Genomic DNA, 17,989 nt, shown 5'->3' with positions numbered 1-17,989 from the left:
CACCCTGAGATCATGGCCTGAGCCGAAATCAAGAGTTGGATGCTTAACTGACTGAGCCACCCAGCTGCCCCTTTCCTTATGGTTTTGAAAGAACTGCCAGTGATCTGTTTAACCATGGCCTTTGAAATAGTTAAAAGTTGCTTTGAATGAATATCTAATTGGTTGAAACTTGTGTGCAATTCCAGCTTTTTTTTTTTTAATTTTTTATTTTTATTCATTTGACAGAGATCACAAGTAGGCAGAGAGAGAGAGAGAGAGAGAGAGGAGGAAGCAGGCTCCCCGCTGAGCAGAGAGCCCAATGCAGGGCTTGATCCCAGGACCCTGGGATCATGACCTGAGCCGAAGGCAGAGGCTTTAACCCACTGAGCCACCCAGGCACCCCCAATTCCAGTTTTCTATAATAAGTATACCTCATAAATATTAATAAAATTTCTCCGCTGTTGTCATCTTTTAGAATAACCAAAATATTTTTTTGGCCCTTAATCTACATTTTCCCCTAAGAAAAAAGAGGAGAGGAAGAAAGGAAGGTTCTGTTATCAGAGCATTGGTGAAAGTTGTGCTATATGTGCTGGTATTGCCTTGTGAAACTTAGGACAAGAATGTCCTCTGGGGGCCCTGGGTGGCTCATTCAGTTAAGTGTCTGCCTTTGGCTCAGGTCATGATCTCAGGGTGCTGCTCAGCGGGGAGTGTGCATCTCCCTCTTCCTCTCCCTGCTGCTGGTGTGCCCCCTCTCAGTCTCTCTCTCAAATAAAAAAATAAAATAAAATCTTAAAAAAAAAAAAAAAAAAAAAAAAGGAAAACAATGTTCTCTGAAAAAGAGATCATTGAGAAATATCCCAAGATGGATTGTGTTTGGTGGGGAGGGAGCAAAACCAAAAACTATATTAAGATCTCAATTATGCTTTTATTTTTTTAGGTATCTTTTTTTTTTTTTTTTTTTTGAAGACTTTTATTTATTTATTTGAAAGAGAGAGCATGAGGCGGGGGGAGGGTCAGAGGGAGAAGCAGACTGTCCGCTGAGCAGGGAGCCCAATGTAGGACTCCATCCTGGAACTCCAAGATCAAGACCTGAGCTGAAGGCAGTCGTTTAACCAACCGAGCCACCCAAATGCCCCTTTTTTAAGGTATCTTAAAGCAATTTTTAATTAAAAAATGACTGAAATATTGTTAATTTAGAAGCCACACACTGTTCTTTACTATATTTGTGTTCAAATTATGTATGTGTGCATTTGTCGGTATAATTTATAATTTTTCTTACCAGTTTTACTGAGAAGTAATTAACAAAGGACTATATAAGTTTAAGATGTACATCATGACTTAACATATATGATGAAATGATTACCAAAGCAAACTAGTTAACATCTGCCATCTCAGATAGAAAAAAAAAAAGAAACCATTTTTCCTCCTGATGAGAATGTTCAGAATCTTCTAATAACTTTCAGATATACCACACAGCAGAATTAACTGTTATTATGTTGTACATTATATCCATAGTACGGAAAACTAAAATTTGTACCTCTTAATTTTTTTTTTTTTTAATTTGAGTATAGTTGACCCACAATGTTACATTAGTTTCAGGTTCAATTACGCTTTTAAAGGGGGTACTGAAAATATACACACGTATGTACATGTATGGAAAGTATTGGTCCGTTTGCAGACATTTTCACAGTTAACATTGATTGTGGGAAGGGTCTTGGGGGAGTTGATGCAGACAGAGAAATTTCTTGTTATTTGTATATTTCTGTTTGATACCAGTCTCATAATCTGGGTTCATTCTGTGCTCTAGGCACTGTGGGACAGTGATGCAGCAGAGGATTGAAGGAAGAAGAGAGGGCAGAAGTAGGGGTTCTGAGAACATCTGCATGCCCTGTCTGCCAGTTGCATGCTTACGGTGCCCTTTTGATGTTAGAACTACTGCTTTTTTCCATCTTTGCATCCAAGTCAGAAACTGAATCTGCAGATAAAGAAAACAGTGTGTGAACTAGAAATGACCACTCTGAGCAACTAGAGAGAAACTGCTTCATGCCTGTTTTTTTTTCCCTGCCTGGGCTAAAGTCAGTGCCCATTAACACAGTCTGAGCAAAGACTGTGTAACCCTACAAAGCGTGGGATCTTTACATGTTTTTAATTTTGTTGTGCACTGGGGAGTGTATGTTCTTATAAGTATTTATGTGTGCTTTTGAAATCTTGGCCATATCTTGTCTATCAATTTTTTGTTGAGTTATCCGCTTATAAAACATGTAGGTAAGTTAGAACACAATAATGTAGATGAATCTTGTAAGTAAAAGATGCCAGGCATGATAGTACTTGTATATGTATACTCATATATACTTATTAATATAGAAGTTTGAAATAGGCAAAGTTAATCTATTGGGTTAGAAATCTGGGGGAGGGCTAATTACTGAAAAGAGGTCCTAGTGGGGCTTCTGGGGCATTGGTGTTTCCTAGTTCTGGATCTGGGCATGCACGTTCACCTTCAGAAAATTCATTGTGCTGTATGCTGAAGATTGGGTACTTTTCCATGATAAGGTTTAAAAATGAAGAAAAAAGTGGAGCTCCTCTGAAAATATAGAGATGGGTGGATAAATGGATGCATGGATGCATGGATGGATGGATAGATAAAGAAGAAAAGAGCTTCATTTGCTCTTTTTGGTTCACCAGCACCCCTGCCTCTCTGTCCCAAATCAGATCATAAACTCCACAAGGTCAGGGAGTGCTGTTTTCTGAGGGACTTGCTCATGATAGGCACTGAGAATTTATTGACTAATTGATTATCCTGAGTAATAATTTCTGTGACTCTCCTATAAATGGTCTAGGGAGATTTGTCCTTAAATTCTTACAGTGTTTTAATATTGGCGTTTTTTAGGAGGGTGAGGTGAGGGAGGTGCATATTTGTAACATCTTTTCTGTTCTGATTTGGAAAAACAGGACAACAGGACAAAGACTGCCCACTCACTTCTCTTGCTATTTGGGTACTTATAAGTTGTTACTAACCTTACGGTAGTAACATTTTGTTAAACTCTTTTGATTAAGCTTTTTTATTTTCTACTTTTCATTGTAGATGGTAAATATGTTCTCCTTGGAAGCTTGGTCTTTTTGTGCGTTGCGAGCGAGTGTGTGTGTATTTGGGGGTTGGATTACGTGTGTTAAGGGGTTGCTGCTTATTCAGTGGCTTTATACATAAGTTTGAGAACTAGTACCCTGAGTGGAAGAGATGGGTATTGCTTTGTTGAAAGGTTTATAGAGCTCGATTTCTCTTCCCATACTCCGCTCTTTGTCACCTTCCAGAGCATTAGACAAGCTAAATGGATTCCAGTTGGAGAGCTTCACATTGAAAGTGGCCTACATCCCTGATGAAACTGCTGCACAGCAGAACCCCTCGCAGCAGCCCCGAGGTCGCCGTGGGTTTGGGCAGAGGGGCTCCTCGAGACAGGGGTCTCCAGGATCAGTCTCCAAGCAGAAACCATGTGACTTGCCACTACGCCTGCTGGTCCCCACCCAGTTTGTTGGAGCCATAATAGGAAAAGAAGGTGCCACCATTCGGAACATTACCAAACAGACTCAGTCTAAGTGAGTACTGGTGAGGCCGCAGCGGGTGTTGATGTTCTCCCCTTTGAATCTTAATAACAGAGTAAGTTCTTGTACTTGGTGTCCTTCTCCGTGTGGCTATGATCCTTCCTTGCACAGTAGTTGGGAATCTGGAAAAACCTTGTGATTTGATACCTTAGTGTTCACTTTATATAAATCTGAGGCTTAATCTCAAAAAAAAACTTCAAATTTGCACACATGAATGGAAAACAAATGATCCCTAATCCACTTCTGATGGGGGAGGCACTGATGAATAAAAGGGCCACTTTTTGGTTGTTTTCTGCTCCCCTATCCACACCCCCATCCCCAGGAATACCTGTGTGCAGTGTTTTTGGAAATAATTTTCTGGGTCCAGTACAAAGACGGTTTTTCAGTCTTGCTTTACTTCAGTAAAAAATCATCCAGCTTATGTTCCAAACTTATCCCATGATTAAGCCTTGTAGTTAGATTGACTTTTTTTTTTTTTTAAAGGATGTTTGATAGCTTTAATAGGCCAATTTTAAGGGATTGGAAGATTCTCCATTAAACATTGGTGTTCACTTTGCAGGAGTAGAAAGCAGTATAAACAGACAGTAGCCCCAGTGCTGGCACATGGTTTGGTATGTAGAAGGCTGTCATATTTGAATGAAATGACTGGTTGTAAATTATGTTCGGTGCCCTTAAAATATGGCTAAGATACTCTATCAATTTAAAATTGAATTATGTATTAGTTGTTCTGCTTTATTAAACATCCTGATAGGCTGTATGTGGAGATTTTGACACAAAGAAGCTTAGCAATGAACTGTCTTCAACCCTGTTCTGTAAGCACATCTCTGGGACAGCAGCTGCCGTATTTCCCGAAGAACACTGAGTGCACTGGGGAGAAGTGGCCATGTTACTCTATGCAAAAGAGTATGGAAATGGCCTTGGCCCAGCTACAGAGAGCTTTTTAAATTTAGTAAGGAAAATGATTTCATTTTATGTGGTCCAAGCAATTAAGCAGTCTTTTCCTGAAAGTACGGCTATGGTGCTGTGAGTATCTTGCTTATGTATGTTTGTTCTAATAGGCTTACGAGGATATCCATGTTTATCATAGGCACCATGCCTGTGTTGAGCTAGCTGACTCATTTCTCATGCAGAACCCAAACGAACTGTGCTTACTGGTGGTGTTGCACACCCACTCTACCTGCAGAGTGATGTCTGACTCTGCTTTCCCCAACCTTCCCCTGCTTTGAAGCCCAGTTCAGAGATGTTAGATATGGATTACCTTTGTGCTAAATCAGTGGTCTTTGACTTCATAATATCGGGAGTGGGGAAGACAGATGAACCAGAGTTGGGATCAGTTTTAATCTTATTTGCCTGGTTTTAATATTAAAATTCGAGGGCTCCTTGCTTTTCTTGACTCACTGTTACCTGCAGAAACTAATTATTAAATGGTTTCCCTTCCTTGTCGTGTGGCAGATTAGAGTTTTCCTTTTAAAGCTACTCATTTCCTTGTCAGAGGAAAGGGCTTCTATTATTTAAATTGAACTGTTTGTTTTATTTAAGGCAGGAAGATGGAGGATGGAGAGGGAGGGGAAGCAATTTTTGTTATATCCGATGATTCATTTGCAGAGTTCTGCCGGTGGATTTAATTAACTCTTGCCATTGAACCTGGTCATTACTAGATCCTCTGTTTCTGGAATGGTCTCAGAGGGCTACCCTGATCTGTAAAGCAGTATTTCTTCTCTCAGAGCATCAGAGTTTTGTAATCCTTAACACAGTGAATGGGTGGAAATAAACTAGAAGGAGGGCGTTAACATCTTACCTACTAGAAGATAAGCAGTACTTACAGTGGCAGGGGATTGAAACAGTGGTTGGAAAGATGATTCCTGAGATTGGGACTGTTACCTGAAGCACTTTTTAATTATTTCTAAATGTCCCTTATTTGTTTCATTTTTACATTGCCTTTTTCTTTTTTTCTAAGGGTTTGGAATTTTTTTAAAATTGAAGCATAATTACCATACAGCATTACATTATTTTCAGGTGTACAATATAATGATTCAACAATTGCATACATACTCAGTGCTTACCATGTTAAGTGCACTCTTAATCCCCTTTATCCTACCTATCCCCCCACCTACTTATTGCCCTTATTTTTTAGTCTAGGTTTTTTTTTTTTTTTTTTTTAAGATTTTATTTATGACAGAGATACAGTGAGAGAGGGACCACAAGCACAGGGGAGCTGGAGAGCGAGAACCAGGCGCCTCGCCGAGCAGGGAGCCCGATGAGGGGCTTGATCCCAGGACCCCAGAATCATGACCTGAGCCGAAGACAGAGGCTTTAACCCATTGAGCCACCCAGGTGCCCCTTAGTCTAGGTTTTAATTCTGAGATAAATCACCAGTTTTCAAACATTTAAGAAAATGAAATCCAAACCTTGACCACTTCATCAATGATGAAGTGGTCATTTTTCTTATCTTTTAAAACCAAGTACATTTCATTTCATTTTTTAAAATTTCTTTTAGGGAGAGATGAGGGGGAGGAGCTCAGGGTGAGTGAAAAAGAGAATCTCAAGCAAAATCCTTGCTGAGCAAGCTTGGAACCTTGAGCCAAAATTAAAGAGTCTTAATCCACTGAGCCAGCCAGGCACCCTTGAAGTGGTCATTCTTAACGGCCAGGAGTTCTGTAGGTTTTCTAATGTTCGAGTGGCTAGAGGGACTCGCCAGTACTTGATTTTCCCCAGACACACTTTTCCAGATAGCTGATTTTCTTTCTTGTACTTTCTAAATAACAGAAGACTTATTTTTTTATTTAATTCAACATACACAAGCATGCAAATTTTTTTAAAAAGGGGGGTTACCTTTTATCTTATTCCTGGAGGTAGTCATTGTTAAGGTGAGAATGTAACTTTGTAGGCCTTGTTCCTTGTACCTACTAACATGTATAGCTTTAAAAGAGAAATCCTATCGTGGTAAGTTTTGTGTTGTTTCTCATGGAAGATGAAGGATCTCTTACTTTGTTAGTTCCTGTAACTTGACAACATGTTTTTACACCGCTAGATGACATGTTACTTAACAACCTCTTCCTGATGGGCATTTTTTTTTAAATTTTTAAATTATTTTTTATTAACATATAATGTATTATTTGTTTCAGGGGTACAGGTCTGTGATTCATCAGTCTTACACAATTCACAGCGCTCACCATAGTACCCTGATGAGCATTTTAAAGATAATTCCAATTTTCTTTCTGTGTAAGTAGTGCCACAGTGAACATTCTTAGGCCAGCAGTGTTCAGGCAGTGGTGATCTTTTCCCCCTAGCAGACATCATTAGGTCATGTCTGGAGGCAGGTGTGGTTGTTCCAACTGGATGAGGGGGTGCTACTGGCATCTAGTGGGCTGAGGCCAGGGATACTGCTGAGCATTCTGCAGTGTACAGAACGACTCTCCCAACAAGGAATAATCGGGCCCAAAATGTCAGTAATGCTGAGGGTGAGAAATACCACTTACAGGCCCACATATGAGAATGTATCTGTAGGAGATGTTACAAAAAGTAGTGTATTCTTGGGTCAAGAGATAAGCACTTCTGCTTTGGCAGGTTCTGCTTGTTTGTTCTACACTCCCACCAAAGTGTGAGTGTGCCCGTTTCCATCCTCTTGCCAACACTTAATTTTATCTAACCTATTCGAAGGTCTGAAACCCAGTGACCTCTTGTTTTGATGGACATGTATGTAATTACTAGGAAGGTTGAACATCATTTCGTTTTGATTAGCCATTTGGTTTTCTCGGAATTAGAATTGCCATATTCTGGAGTTCCATTGCTATCACTTTTTTTTTTTTTTTTTTTTTTTTTTTTTATTGGTGAACTTTCCTCTATCAAGGAGGCAAAATGTGGAAAGAGCCTTGCAAGAAGAAACAGATGAGCAAAGTCTCATATGATGGATAGTGGATATTCTGTGTGGCATAATGAGTTCAGCCTGGCTTGTGGGATTCCAACTCTGGCCCTCTTGGTTAGAGCAGAAGAAGCCCTTTTGTCTGAACCAAGGTTCCCTGACGTGAGATGTTTGTTCTGTGACACCAAGATGAAAAATTAGGCACATACAGCTTGGGAGAATGAAAAGATGTGCCTACTTGAGGAAAGGGGATGGGGGGCTGGTGGATATTCTTGGAATTCAAATTTTGTATTTAAGACATCAAAAGTTGACAGCTTATCAAGAGTTTATACTCTTGAGGGAAGTGAGTCATCCACTCTTTCCCCGGAAGTCCTATGACTTTGAAGTTGGTACTTATAGACTCTGTAATTGTGAATATGTGCTTACAGCTCTCCTTTCCTTCTTCCATTGCTCTCACCATAAGAATTGATGTCCATCGTAAAGAGAATGCAGGCGCTGCTGAGAAGTCAATTACTATCCTCTCTACCCCTGAAGGTACTTCTGCGGCTTGTAAGTCTATTCTGGAGATTATGCATAAGGAAGCTCAAGATATAAAATTGTGAGTAAAGAGGATTAACCTGTGAAGATTTGATGTTCATGCTGTTTGATTTGGAATTCTAGGACACGGTTCTTAGGAATTGCCAACAAACACAAGGAAATGCTGTACTGAAGAATTACGGTGGTTGGCACTATTGATTTGGTTGGAAAGCATGTCTTTTAAATGTTTCATTTTCTGTCATGTTTGGATATGGAGTGACTGCTGGGAGTGGTGGAAAGTCTAGCTGTAGAAGAAGGCACTTACGGGATAGGAAGCCCACCTAAGGACCAAGAAGTGTCCTTGGGATTTACTCAAAATATACCTCAAATCCTGACTCCTTTACTCTGGACCCATTGGAGCTCTGTTCTTGTTGTGTGTCCAGCCCTACTCTGCAGCAACAGGGAGGCTAGAAGCAGAGAAATCCCTCATCCTGTGCTAAGGCAAACTGAAGATTTTTTTGGGTGTTCTGGGTTGAAACTCTAAATGCCTGTCCCACAGGAACTTGGAGTGAGCGGAGTTTGGGTTCTTTGCCACTTGAGCTTATAGCACAGTGTTACCCTAAAAGGAGGGTCCAAAATAAGGTACTAGCATTAGCTTGGGAACCTAATCAACAGCACTCAAGTTGTAGGGACCTTTAACATGTAGTAAATATATTTTAGTTATAAGATGTGATATGTTGCTATAAGATTGTAATTCTATTTCAAAATAGAGAAAAAATTTAAAAAGCTCACCATCCAGATAATACCTGTGATATTTTAAAAAGTGATAGGTATCAATTAGAAATTCAAAAAGGTACTCAGTGAAAAGTGAAAGCCCCCCTTCCTGTTCTTAAACTCTTCTCCTAAAGAGTAATCACTATTGAGTTTCTTCTGTTTCCTTCTATAAATAGTGCATGTATCTCTAGGAATGCATTTAAAAATTTATAGCAAAATCATACTGTTTTGTGTTTATACATTGTGTTCGGATATTGGGGATTTAGGGATATGGATTTGAGTCAAAGGTGTTTTCAGTGAGCTAAGAGAATCTATCCTTTGAAGATATTCCCTAAGATGCATAAAAGAAAATGGTTTAAAAATTAACTTCACATGCTTGTTAATGGTTTTGTGTGTGTGTGTGCTCCCTCTAATCACGCATCGCTAGAATGTAGGTCAGCAGACTTTAAACTACCTGGCATTATGCTTCCTGTATGGTAGGTAGGAAGTAAATGTTTAATGAATGGATATTATCTTTTTATCTAGGAGAAGGTTTACTTACTTACCCTGATTTTATGACCTTTTCCTTTTTTATTTACAGCACAGAAGAGATTCCCTTGAAGATATTAGCCCATAATAACTTTGTAGGCCGTCTTATTGGTAAGGAGGGAAGAAACCTTAAAAAAATTGAGCAAGACACTGACACTAAAATCACAATATCTCCGTAAGTGCTTCCTTGCTTTTTTTGAATTAGGAAATTCTCAAGCACTGCTGTTAAGCTGGAGGTTATATATTCAGCAGAGCTTCTCCCATCTTCGAGGGACCAGCCTGTCTCTGTCTGGGCCAGCCTGTACCACCATACTTACATTTTGTTTCTCAAACTTAATCCGTTTTTGGTGTCTAACCCATATTGAAAGCATTATCTATTCCTACTAAAGATGCAGAAAGTGCTAAATACTTTATATTCATATTTTCTAGCTGAAGTCTTAGGTTTTCTGACATATACTCCCAAAGTTGAAATATATAACCCAGATTATTATCCGTCGCTGTGTAACAAATTATCCCAACATTTGGCAGCTTGAGACAATGGTAAATATGTATTGCTCACCTGAATTCTGTGAGTCAGGAATTCGGGAGCAGCCTAACTGGATGGTTCTGGCTCGGGGTCTCTTGATGTTGCTGACGAGTGCATGCTGGCTGTTGGTGGGAGGCCACGTCACAGGGTGCTTGGGTGTCTTTAAGAATTGGTGGTTGTCTTCCCCCACAGAGTGGCTTATCCGAGAAAGAGCAAGATGGAAGTGGCAATGTCTTTTATGACACAGCCTCCAAATTCAAAATCACATGCTGTCATTTTTCTAATATGATTTACACAAATCAGCTCTACTCAGCGAGGGAGGGGATTACACTGTGGAGAGCAGGTCATCTCAGAAGCTGGAAGCTGTTGTAAAGAAAAAAACACGTATAATAGGGGCGCCTGGGTGGCTCAGTGGTTTAAGCCGCTGCCTTCCGCTCAGGTCATGATCTCAGGGTCCTGGGATAGAGTCCCACATCGGGCTCTCTGCTCAGCAGGGAGCCTGCTTCCCTCCCTCTCTCTGCCTGCCTCTCTGTCTACTTGTGATCTCTCTCTGTCAAATAAATAAATAAAATCTTTAAAAAAAAAAAACCACGTATAATAAACAATCCTACCCTTATTGAATTTTACACCTAGAAAGGGGAGGGTTTTAAGAGAAAAAAAAATTTTTTAAAGCTCTTCTAAACAGCTATTTAAAAAAACCTAATATGAAATCCTTAAGGGAGAGGTGAGTTGAGACCAGAGATGAAAAATACATCTTTTTAGATCTATGAAATATTCTTCCCTGCGTAGATGTTTACCTTTTTAGCAGATTAGAGAAAAAGTTGAGGAACACTAACCCATTCATCTGGCTCAAGTTTAGCTTCCGACATTCTGCTGCTAAGTAGTGAAAGTGAGAATTTAATTTTACTTACTTTTTAAAAAATTATAAAATTATAAAATTTTTTAATATATTTATTTGACAGAGAGACCGTGAGAGAGGGAATACAAGCAGGAGCATTGGGAGAGAGAGAAGCAGGCTTCCCATTGAGTAAGGAGCCCAGTGGGGCTCATTCCCAGGACTCTGGGATCATGACCTGAGCCAAAGGCAGATGCTTAACGATGGAGCCACCCAGGCACCCCGAAAATGAGAGTTTTAACTATAGTTATGGAGAGCTACACCAATTTTCTGTATCGTTTCAATCTATTTAGTCTTTTTTCCATGGCTAAGAGTCTCCCATTGCTTCCTCTCAAGGCTGTTGACTAGCTCCTGCTCAGGCAGTCTCAGATGTCATCTGAATGGATTTTGAAGCTTCAGAGGGACCTAGGTCAAGGAGAGAGTTGCTGAATATTGCTAATGCCTTCTAACTTTTTAGTGGTCTTAATGGTCATCAAGAGATCATTTTTTTAGTCAAGACAGATTGATTTATGTTATTTTCTCCACCTTACTTTGATCCAAACTCTAAAATTATAGGCAAAAAGTAAGTTTGGACATGTGAATTCTAGTTTGCTTTTTGGGAATATTACCATGATTATTTCTTGCTTGGTGACCCAGAAGATGCAATTGCATGAGAATGCCAGTGATGTGTAGAATTGGTCAGTGCAGACTGGGAACATCTTTTTTAAAGGTTATGTACATCTGGTTCTTGGTTTCCACTAAAACTGTACATCACTCTGATCATTTTCTTTATTTCACTGTTAAAATGTGAAAAAGGTTCACCTTAAAAGTGGACAAGAAATAAGTACACTGTGTTGCAAGCATGGACTTCATTGAACTGTTTACACTTAGTAGTTTTTACTGAGAAGGTAGGAGGGGAGAAGGATTCTTGCTGCAGCTTTGTGGTTCTTGGACTCACGTCTTCTGGGGCTTACTCAGTGTGCCTTGTGTCTGACCACCCACTCTTACATAGCGCCAGCCACCACGGTTGGGTTTAGTTGCCATCTGTGGCTGAACTGTTATGAACTGTCTTCCTCCTGTAATTTCCATTCATTTTCTTTCTCCTCTTTTTCATTCCACAGATTGCAGGAATTGACGCTGTATAATCCAGAGCGCACCATTACAGTTAAAGGCAACGTTGAAACATGTGCCAAAGCTGAGGAAGAGATAATGAAGAAAATCAGGGAGTCTTATGAAAATGATATTGCTTCTATGAATGTTAGTTTTGATATTGGAGGACATGCCTTTATTTTGATGAACAGTTAAAAGATGTTTCAATTGCATTAATATTGATGTCTTTAATGGTGCGAACATTAGATGTAGTCTCTTGTTGATTTTTAATTCCATGGTCCATGTCCCTGGGGTAGCTGGGAGGAAGGCTTTGTTTGACATCAGCCTTGGCTATCTGTGATTTTAGCAAAGTTTTTAATCTTTGAGCTTTAGCTTCCTTATCTATTACATAAGTCTAATACCTACCTAAAAAGGCTAATATGTTAATTTGAAGAAGATTAGTATAGTAGGAATGTAGGCTTAAGGAGTAGGTATGTGAACTGGGTTTGAATCCCAGCTCAGTTACTTATTAGCTGCAAGTCTGTTCTCTTGGTTGGTCTCCAAGCATTGGTTTCCTCTTCTGTAAAATGGGGCTACTGTGCCTACATTGATGCCATGATTAGGACTGGGATTACAATGGATAACATGCATATAAAAGCAACTATAAAGAATTCAAATTTAAAACTTACTTGGTTAGTCACAAACCCTGGAGACAAAAGAATTAAAAATGACAAAATCATTTGTCTAGCACAATGAAGGCAATTAAAGTGAATGGCTGACATTTCTTAATGGATGGAATGGTGCAGAAAATGTAACATTTCAAAAGTCATTTTGATTTTTCAAGTAAATGATTGAAAAAAACACTCCTCAATTGGGCCCTATACCTAAAAGAAGGAAAATAGAGAAATGATACTACCTTTTGTGAGAGGAGCCTAGAAGAATGCTGATTGTTTTAGCCCACATGACTGGCTTCGTGGCCTACCTTACCATCATCACTGCTCATCTGACGTTTCAGAGTCCCTTGCAAGGAAATCCAACTCCATATACCTTTTAAAGAGCTTCTCAAGTACGCTCACATCTCAACTCTCTAATCTCCACCTCACTTCCACAACCTTTATAAAATTGAACCAAAACAAAACTCCCTTTCTGGCTCCTGGGTCTACTCCAAAGATAGGTTTAGTTGCCATAGTTACATGGGATGGGACCTGATATCCAAAGATTTTGACTTTGTGGCATTTAGACCCATGGCCGCCAAATTTTATCTCAGCTTGTTCTATATATCTAGTTTGCTTTTTAATGCACAAATCTTGTTTGATTACTTCTTCACCTAATGCATGTGTTTTAGTCTGTATTTACCATGTGCCCATAGCACACAAAGTACATATTTGTTTAAGCACTCTTAAGGAAAGGAAGGGTGTTTCCTGCTTTAAGAAAGGTAGTGTAGCTTCACATCAAGGCAGGGGCAAATGAGCACATGGATTTTAAAATACTAAGAAATATGAACAGATACATATATACTCAAGTATAATTACATGGAACATCTGCTTTGTTCTAAAATTTGAGTCATAAAATGATTTTTTTCTTTACTAGACAAGAGGTTACAATCTGAATATTATCATTTATAAATACACTTAATTTTTTAATTGTAAAATGAGAGACCTTTTTACTATTGCAGCTTCAAGCACATTTAATTCCTGGATTAAATCTGAATGCCTTGGGTCTGTTCCCACCCACTTCAGGGATGCCACCTCCCACCTCAGGGCCCCCTTCAACTATGACTCCTCCTTACCCACAGTTTGAGGTAAGATAATGTACCTTGGCTTTCTGTATGGTTGAGTGGGATGCAGTCAGAGGGACACAATCAGACTTTGTTACCCTCAAGCAGTGTGACATTAAATGCTAATCAGGACAAATTCTAATGTAAAACCTGGTCCCCATATGATCTGTAGGTTCAGAGTCAGCACCTGCTTTCCATTTCCTGTCAATAGAACCTTTTAACCTCCCTCTTTGTAGAGTGGACTTGTGAATTATCCTTTTGAACTTTTGGGGTGGTAGGGTTGTCAACGTTGATTTTTAAATATCGAAAGAAAAGTTTGAGACTTTGGGTGGGGGGAGGAAGTTATTTCTAAAAGTTGAAGGAAAGAACTTTTAAAAGGCTTCCTTCATCTTTAACTTCACTTGGAAGTTAACTGCTTTGAAAGGTCAATAAAGGGGTGCTTGGGTGGCTCAGTCGTTGAAGCGTCCGCCTTTGGTCCAGGTCTTAATCTCAGGGTCCTGGATTTGAGCCCCATGTTGGGCTCACCGCTCACGGGGAGAGTCTCCATCCCGCCCCTGCTGCTGTCTTCCCCACGCCTCCCCCACCCGCCCTCTCTACGTGAGTGCTCTTTCTCTCAAATAAATAAAATCTCAAAAAAAAAAAAGTCACTAATAAAGACATGTTTTCCCCCAAAAAGACATGTTTTCCATTTTGACTGTGCTTTTTAAACAGTGAACTCAAGATAGTTTTGTTTACAGGTCTATTGTGTATATGTGTGTGCAACCATTAAACAGCTTTCATTCAATTTGTAAAGAGGTAGACTGTTAAGAAAGAAACCTTACTTTTATATTTGCTTTTTTTTTTTTTTTATTATATTTGCTTTTTAAGAAGAACATTTTTCTGAGGTTTCAAAAATGGGAGACCAGTGATAGTAAAAAATTATTGCAGCATAATAGATACTTTACATAGTAATTTTTTTGGGAAAGTAGTCAATAGTTCTGTTGTATAATTGGAGGTAGATAGTCATGTGAAATAAATTTAGCAACATTCTAGGATCTTCTATCATAGATTGTGTTTACATCTCTCCCTTCCTGTTTGACTCTTCTGTAATAGATGCTTTGAGTAGTACTTCCTCTACCAATTTACGAAAATGTCCAGCTGGAAATCATTCAGCATTCCATCATAACATTGCCTAGACTACATGTAGAGTAAAATGCTTCTAGAATTGTATAGAGAACATAGATTGCTAAGATTATTCATATTTTTATTTATTTATTTATTTATTATTTTTTTTTTTAAATTCTTTTTTTTTTTTTTTTATTTATTTGACAGACAGATCACGAGTAGGTAGAGAGGCAGGCAGAGAGAGAGGAGGAGGCAGGCTCCCTGCTGAGCAGAGAGCCAGATGCGGGACTCGATCCCAGGACCCTGAGACCACGACCTGAGCTGAAGGCAGAGGCTTTAACCACTGAGCCACCCAGGCGCCCCGATTATTCATATTTTTAAAAAAGATTTTATTTATTTATTGGACAGAGAGATCACAAGTAGGCAGAGGCAGGCAGAGAGAGGTGGGGAAGCAGGCTCCCCTCTGAGTAGAGAGCCTGATGTGGGGCTCAATCCCAGGACCTTGAGATCATGACCAGAGCCAAAGGCAGAGGCTTAATCCACTGAGCCACCCAGGTGCCCCAGATTGTTCATATTTTATCTCTTTATGAAGGAGAATTTCCTTGGCCTGTCCTTAACCACCAGACTGTGTTAAGTGCTTTTCACATTTGACCTCTTAACAATGTTTCTGCCTTTATGATCAGCAACTTTTGCATCTTCCCCTGCAACTCATCTGCCACTCTGAACATTTTTCGTCCTGGAAGCCATATGACAAAGCCCATTAACCTATGGATAGGCATCAAAATTTCAGCCCCACATCAGTGTGAATAGATCCACCAGGCAATGTCTGAAGCTTTCCAGCACAGCTGAAGGTGCTGTGAAGTAGCTGACTTGTGTGTACCTTGATGCTTAAAGGGGCTGGGGGAAGGATCCCTGGGGTGAGAGCCCTGGTCCAGCCCAGCTCTGCCCGCGCTTTGTATCGCCGTAGGTCACTCTCCTCTTCCCTCTGCGTTTGTTTTCAAACCTGCACAATGAAGAAACTGAACTAGATGAATTATCTTTTAAGGACTCTTCTCTCGAGTCAGGCTTTTCTAGTTTTTACAGAATTCAAATATAAAACATTTAATAGGAGAGTCAAAGTGAGCCTAAAACAGGAATTGGAGAGAATATGGACTTAACATGTAATATGGCTGCTAGTTTCTTTATTATAAATAGATGTATTTGTCATATTACTGAGTTTAGGGCACATGCATCCCTGACACTTTTGTGTAAAACAGCATTGATTAAAAGTGACAAGGAGGGATGCCTGGGTGGCTCAGTGGGTTAAGCCGCTGCCTTCGGCTCAGGTCATGATCTCAGGATCCTGGGATCGAGTCCCGCATCGGGCTCTCTGCTTAGCGGGGAGCCTGCTTCCCTCTCTCTCTCTCTCTGCCTGCCTCTGTCTACTGTGATCTCTTTCAAATAAATAAATAAAATCTTAAAAAAAAAAAAAAGTGACAAGGAACTGATTATTTAAAGTTACTCTGTGCTGAAGAAGTTCTGTAAGCTACATCTCTGCTAGGTGCCTTAAACTAGTTTTCTCTTTGGGCACACCCCTTAATCTGTCTGTTCCTCGTTTTGCCAATTTGTAAATTGAGGTGTCATTTAAATTCATCTCTCTACTGGTTACATACCATGGTCAGTAAAGCTTCTCACATTGCAACTGGTAGCATTATAGAACATTCTCTCCTTTACACTTATGTGGCTGCTTCAGTGCAGAAATTCCTAAAGTGATTGTTAGGTAGCTATTTTTAAGATTCATAAGTAATAGGAATGTTATCTAGATTTGCTCAGTTTTGTAATTTAGTGATACAGTTCTGTGTAATGGGTTCTTGTGTTCTAAGAAAAATTAAGATTGTTTTAAGATAAGTGAGAGTATATTAAAAACATTTTTTCCAAAGGACTTTTATGATTTTAAATGTGAGTGACTTAAAGCAAGTAGAGATTTTGTTTCATTTTAAGAATGGGGAAGAGCGTCAGTGACCTTTAATAAAAGCGAATCAAAAGTAAGTGTAGGGAAGATCCCACTGGAATAGGTGGTCTTTGCTTTTCCTGAGATTTTAAAACTAAATCAGCTAGGTGTAGAAGCAGTCAGTGAGATCAGAAGATGGAGAAGCTGGGGCGCCTGGGTGGCTCTGTGGGTTAAAGTCTCTGCCTTCGGCTCAGGTCATGATCCTAGTATCCTGGGATCGAGCCCTGCATCAGGCTCTCTGCTCAGCGGGGAGCCTGCTTCCTCCTCTCTCTCTGCCTCTCTGCCTACTTGTGATCTCTGTCTGTCAAATAAATAAATAAAATCTTAAAAAAAAAAAAAAAAGATGGAGAAGCTGCCAGTAGTAATGGTAGAAATAGTGCAAAGGGGAAGGAGCTCAGAACCCCTGAGGGCCTGGTGGTTTCATGGGCAGGAAAAGGAAATTCTCTACTTAAAGGAATAAAATGTGGACAATCTTAGTAATCCAAGTTCTTTGCGGAATTCAAGTGGACATTTTATTCTACATGTATGTAGGCAGTGAAATAAGAGAATCCCCAACTTCACACATGGACATTTCTCTAAATGGGTGTAGGAGGTAGCACTCAAAACACTAAGTGCTAAGAAAGACAAATCTATCTATCTAGTTGGAATGGTTGATAAATTATGGTTATATTGCATGTGTTTGTGCAGATGAATGTGTTCTTAAAATTTTTATGTAGATTTAAACTTAGCTTTATCTCTGCATGCTAGTCTTTTTTTTTTTTTTTTTAAGATTTTATTTATTTGTCATAGAGAAAGAAGCGAGAGCGAGCACAGGCAGACAGAGTGGGAGGCAGAGGCAGAGGGAGAAGCAGGCTCCCTGCCAAGCAAGGAGCCCGATGTGGGACTCGATCTCAGGACGCTGGGATCATGACCTGAGCCGAAGGCAGCTACTTAACCAACTGAGCCACCCAGGCGTCCCTCTGCACGCTAGTCTTAAACCTTGAAGAATGTGTCAGAAATTATGGGGAGAACTATTCCAGTAATCTACCCTTTTCTCCAAAATGGAAGAAATCTTTGTTTTTGTGGATTTCAGAAATATGGGCTCACTATTACCTTTCTTCTTAGAAATACATAGGTATATAATCCTGTCTTGGAAATTTGGTAATATTTTTACAAACATTGTAATTAAAAGTAATAATTAGTGGGAGCATTGTACTATTTTTAACTTAGTCTCCTCAAGGAATTCACCTTGATGTTCACCACAATATCGTGATCACTCTTAAGAAACTTGGCAGAAGAGCTCCTGGGTGCCTCAGGCTTTAAGCATCCGCCTTTGCCTCAGGCTATGATCCCAGGGTCCTGGGATCCAGCCCCTCATCGGGCTCCCTGCTGGT

General features: G+C 39.7%; 1 protein-coding gene across 2 annotated transcripts in view; it reads left to right on the top strand.

The window, feature by feature from the left end:
* LOC111147248 (insulin like growth factor 2 mRNA binding protein 3) overlaps positions 1 to 17,989 on the top strand; it is a 142,902-nt gene that overhangs the window by 104,637 nt on the left and 20,276 nt on the right. The window contains exons 6-10 of one of the 2 annotated variants that reach the window (XM_022503170.1): positions 3,289 to 3,570; positions 7,902 to 8,036; positions 9,309 to 9,431; positions 11,778 to 11,913; positions 13,421 to 13,546. In XM_022503170.1, coding sequence (XP_022358878.1) covers positions 3,289 to 3,570; positions 7,902 to 8,036; positions 9,309 to 9,431; positions 11,778 to 11,913; positions 13,421 to 13,546 — 802 coding nt within the window. The remainder of the gene's footprint in view (positions 1 to 3,288; positions 3,571 to 7,901; positions 8,037 to 9,308; positions 9,432 to 11,777; positions 11,914 to 13,420; positions 13,547 to 17,989) is intronic. The other variant, XM_022503171.1, reaches the window with a different exon arrangement.

Source organism: Enhydra lutris, unplaced genomic scaffold (genome assembly GCF_002288905.1).
Source record: "Enhydra lutris kenyoni isolate GAN:26980312 unplaced genomic scaffold, ASM228890v2 scaffoldscaffold16, whole genome shotgun sequence".
Lineage (NCBI taxonomy): Eukaryota > Metazoa > Chordata > Mammalia > Carnivora > Mustelidae > Enhydra > Enhydra lutris.
Note: the sequence above shows the minus strand (reverse complement) of the source record. Positions and strands in the feature narration are given on the sequence as shown.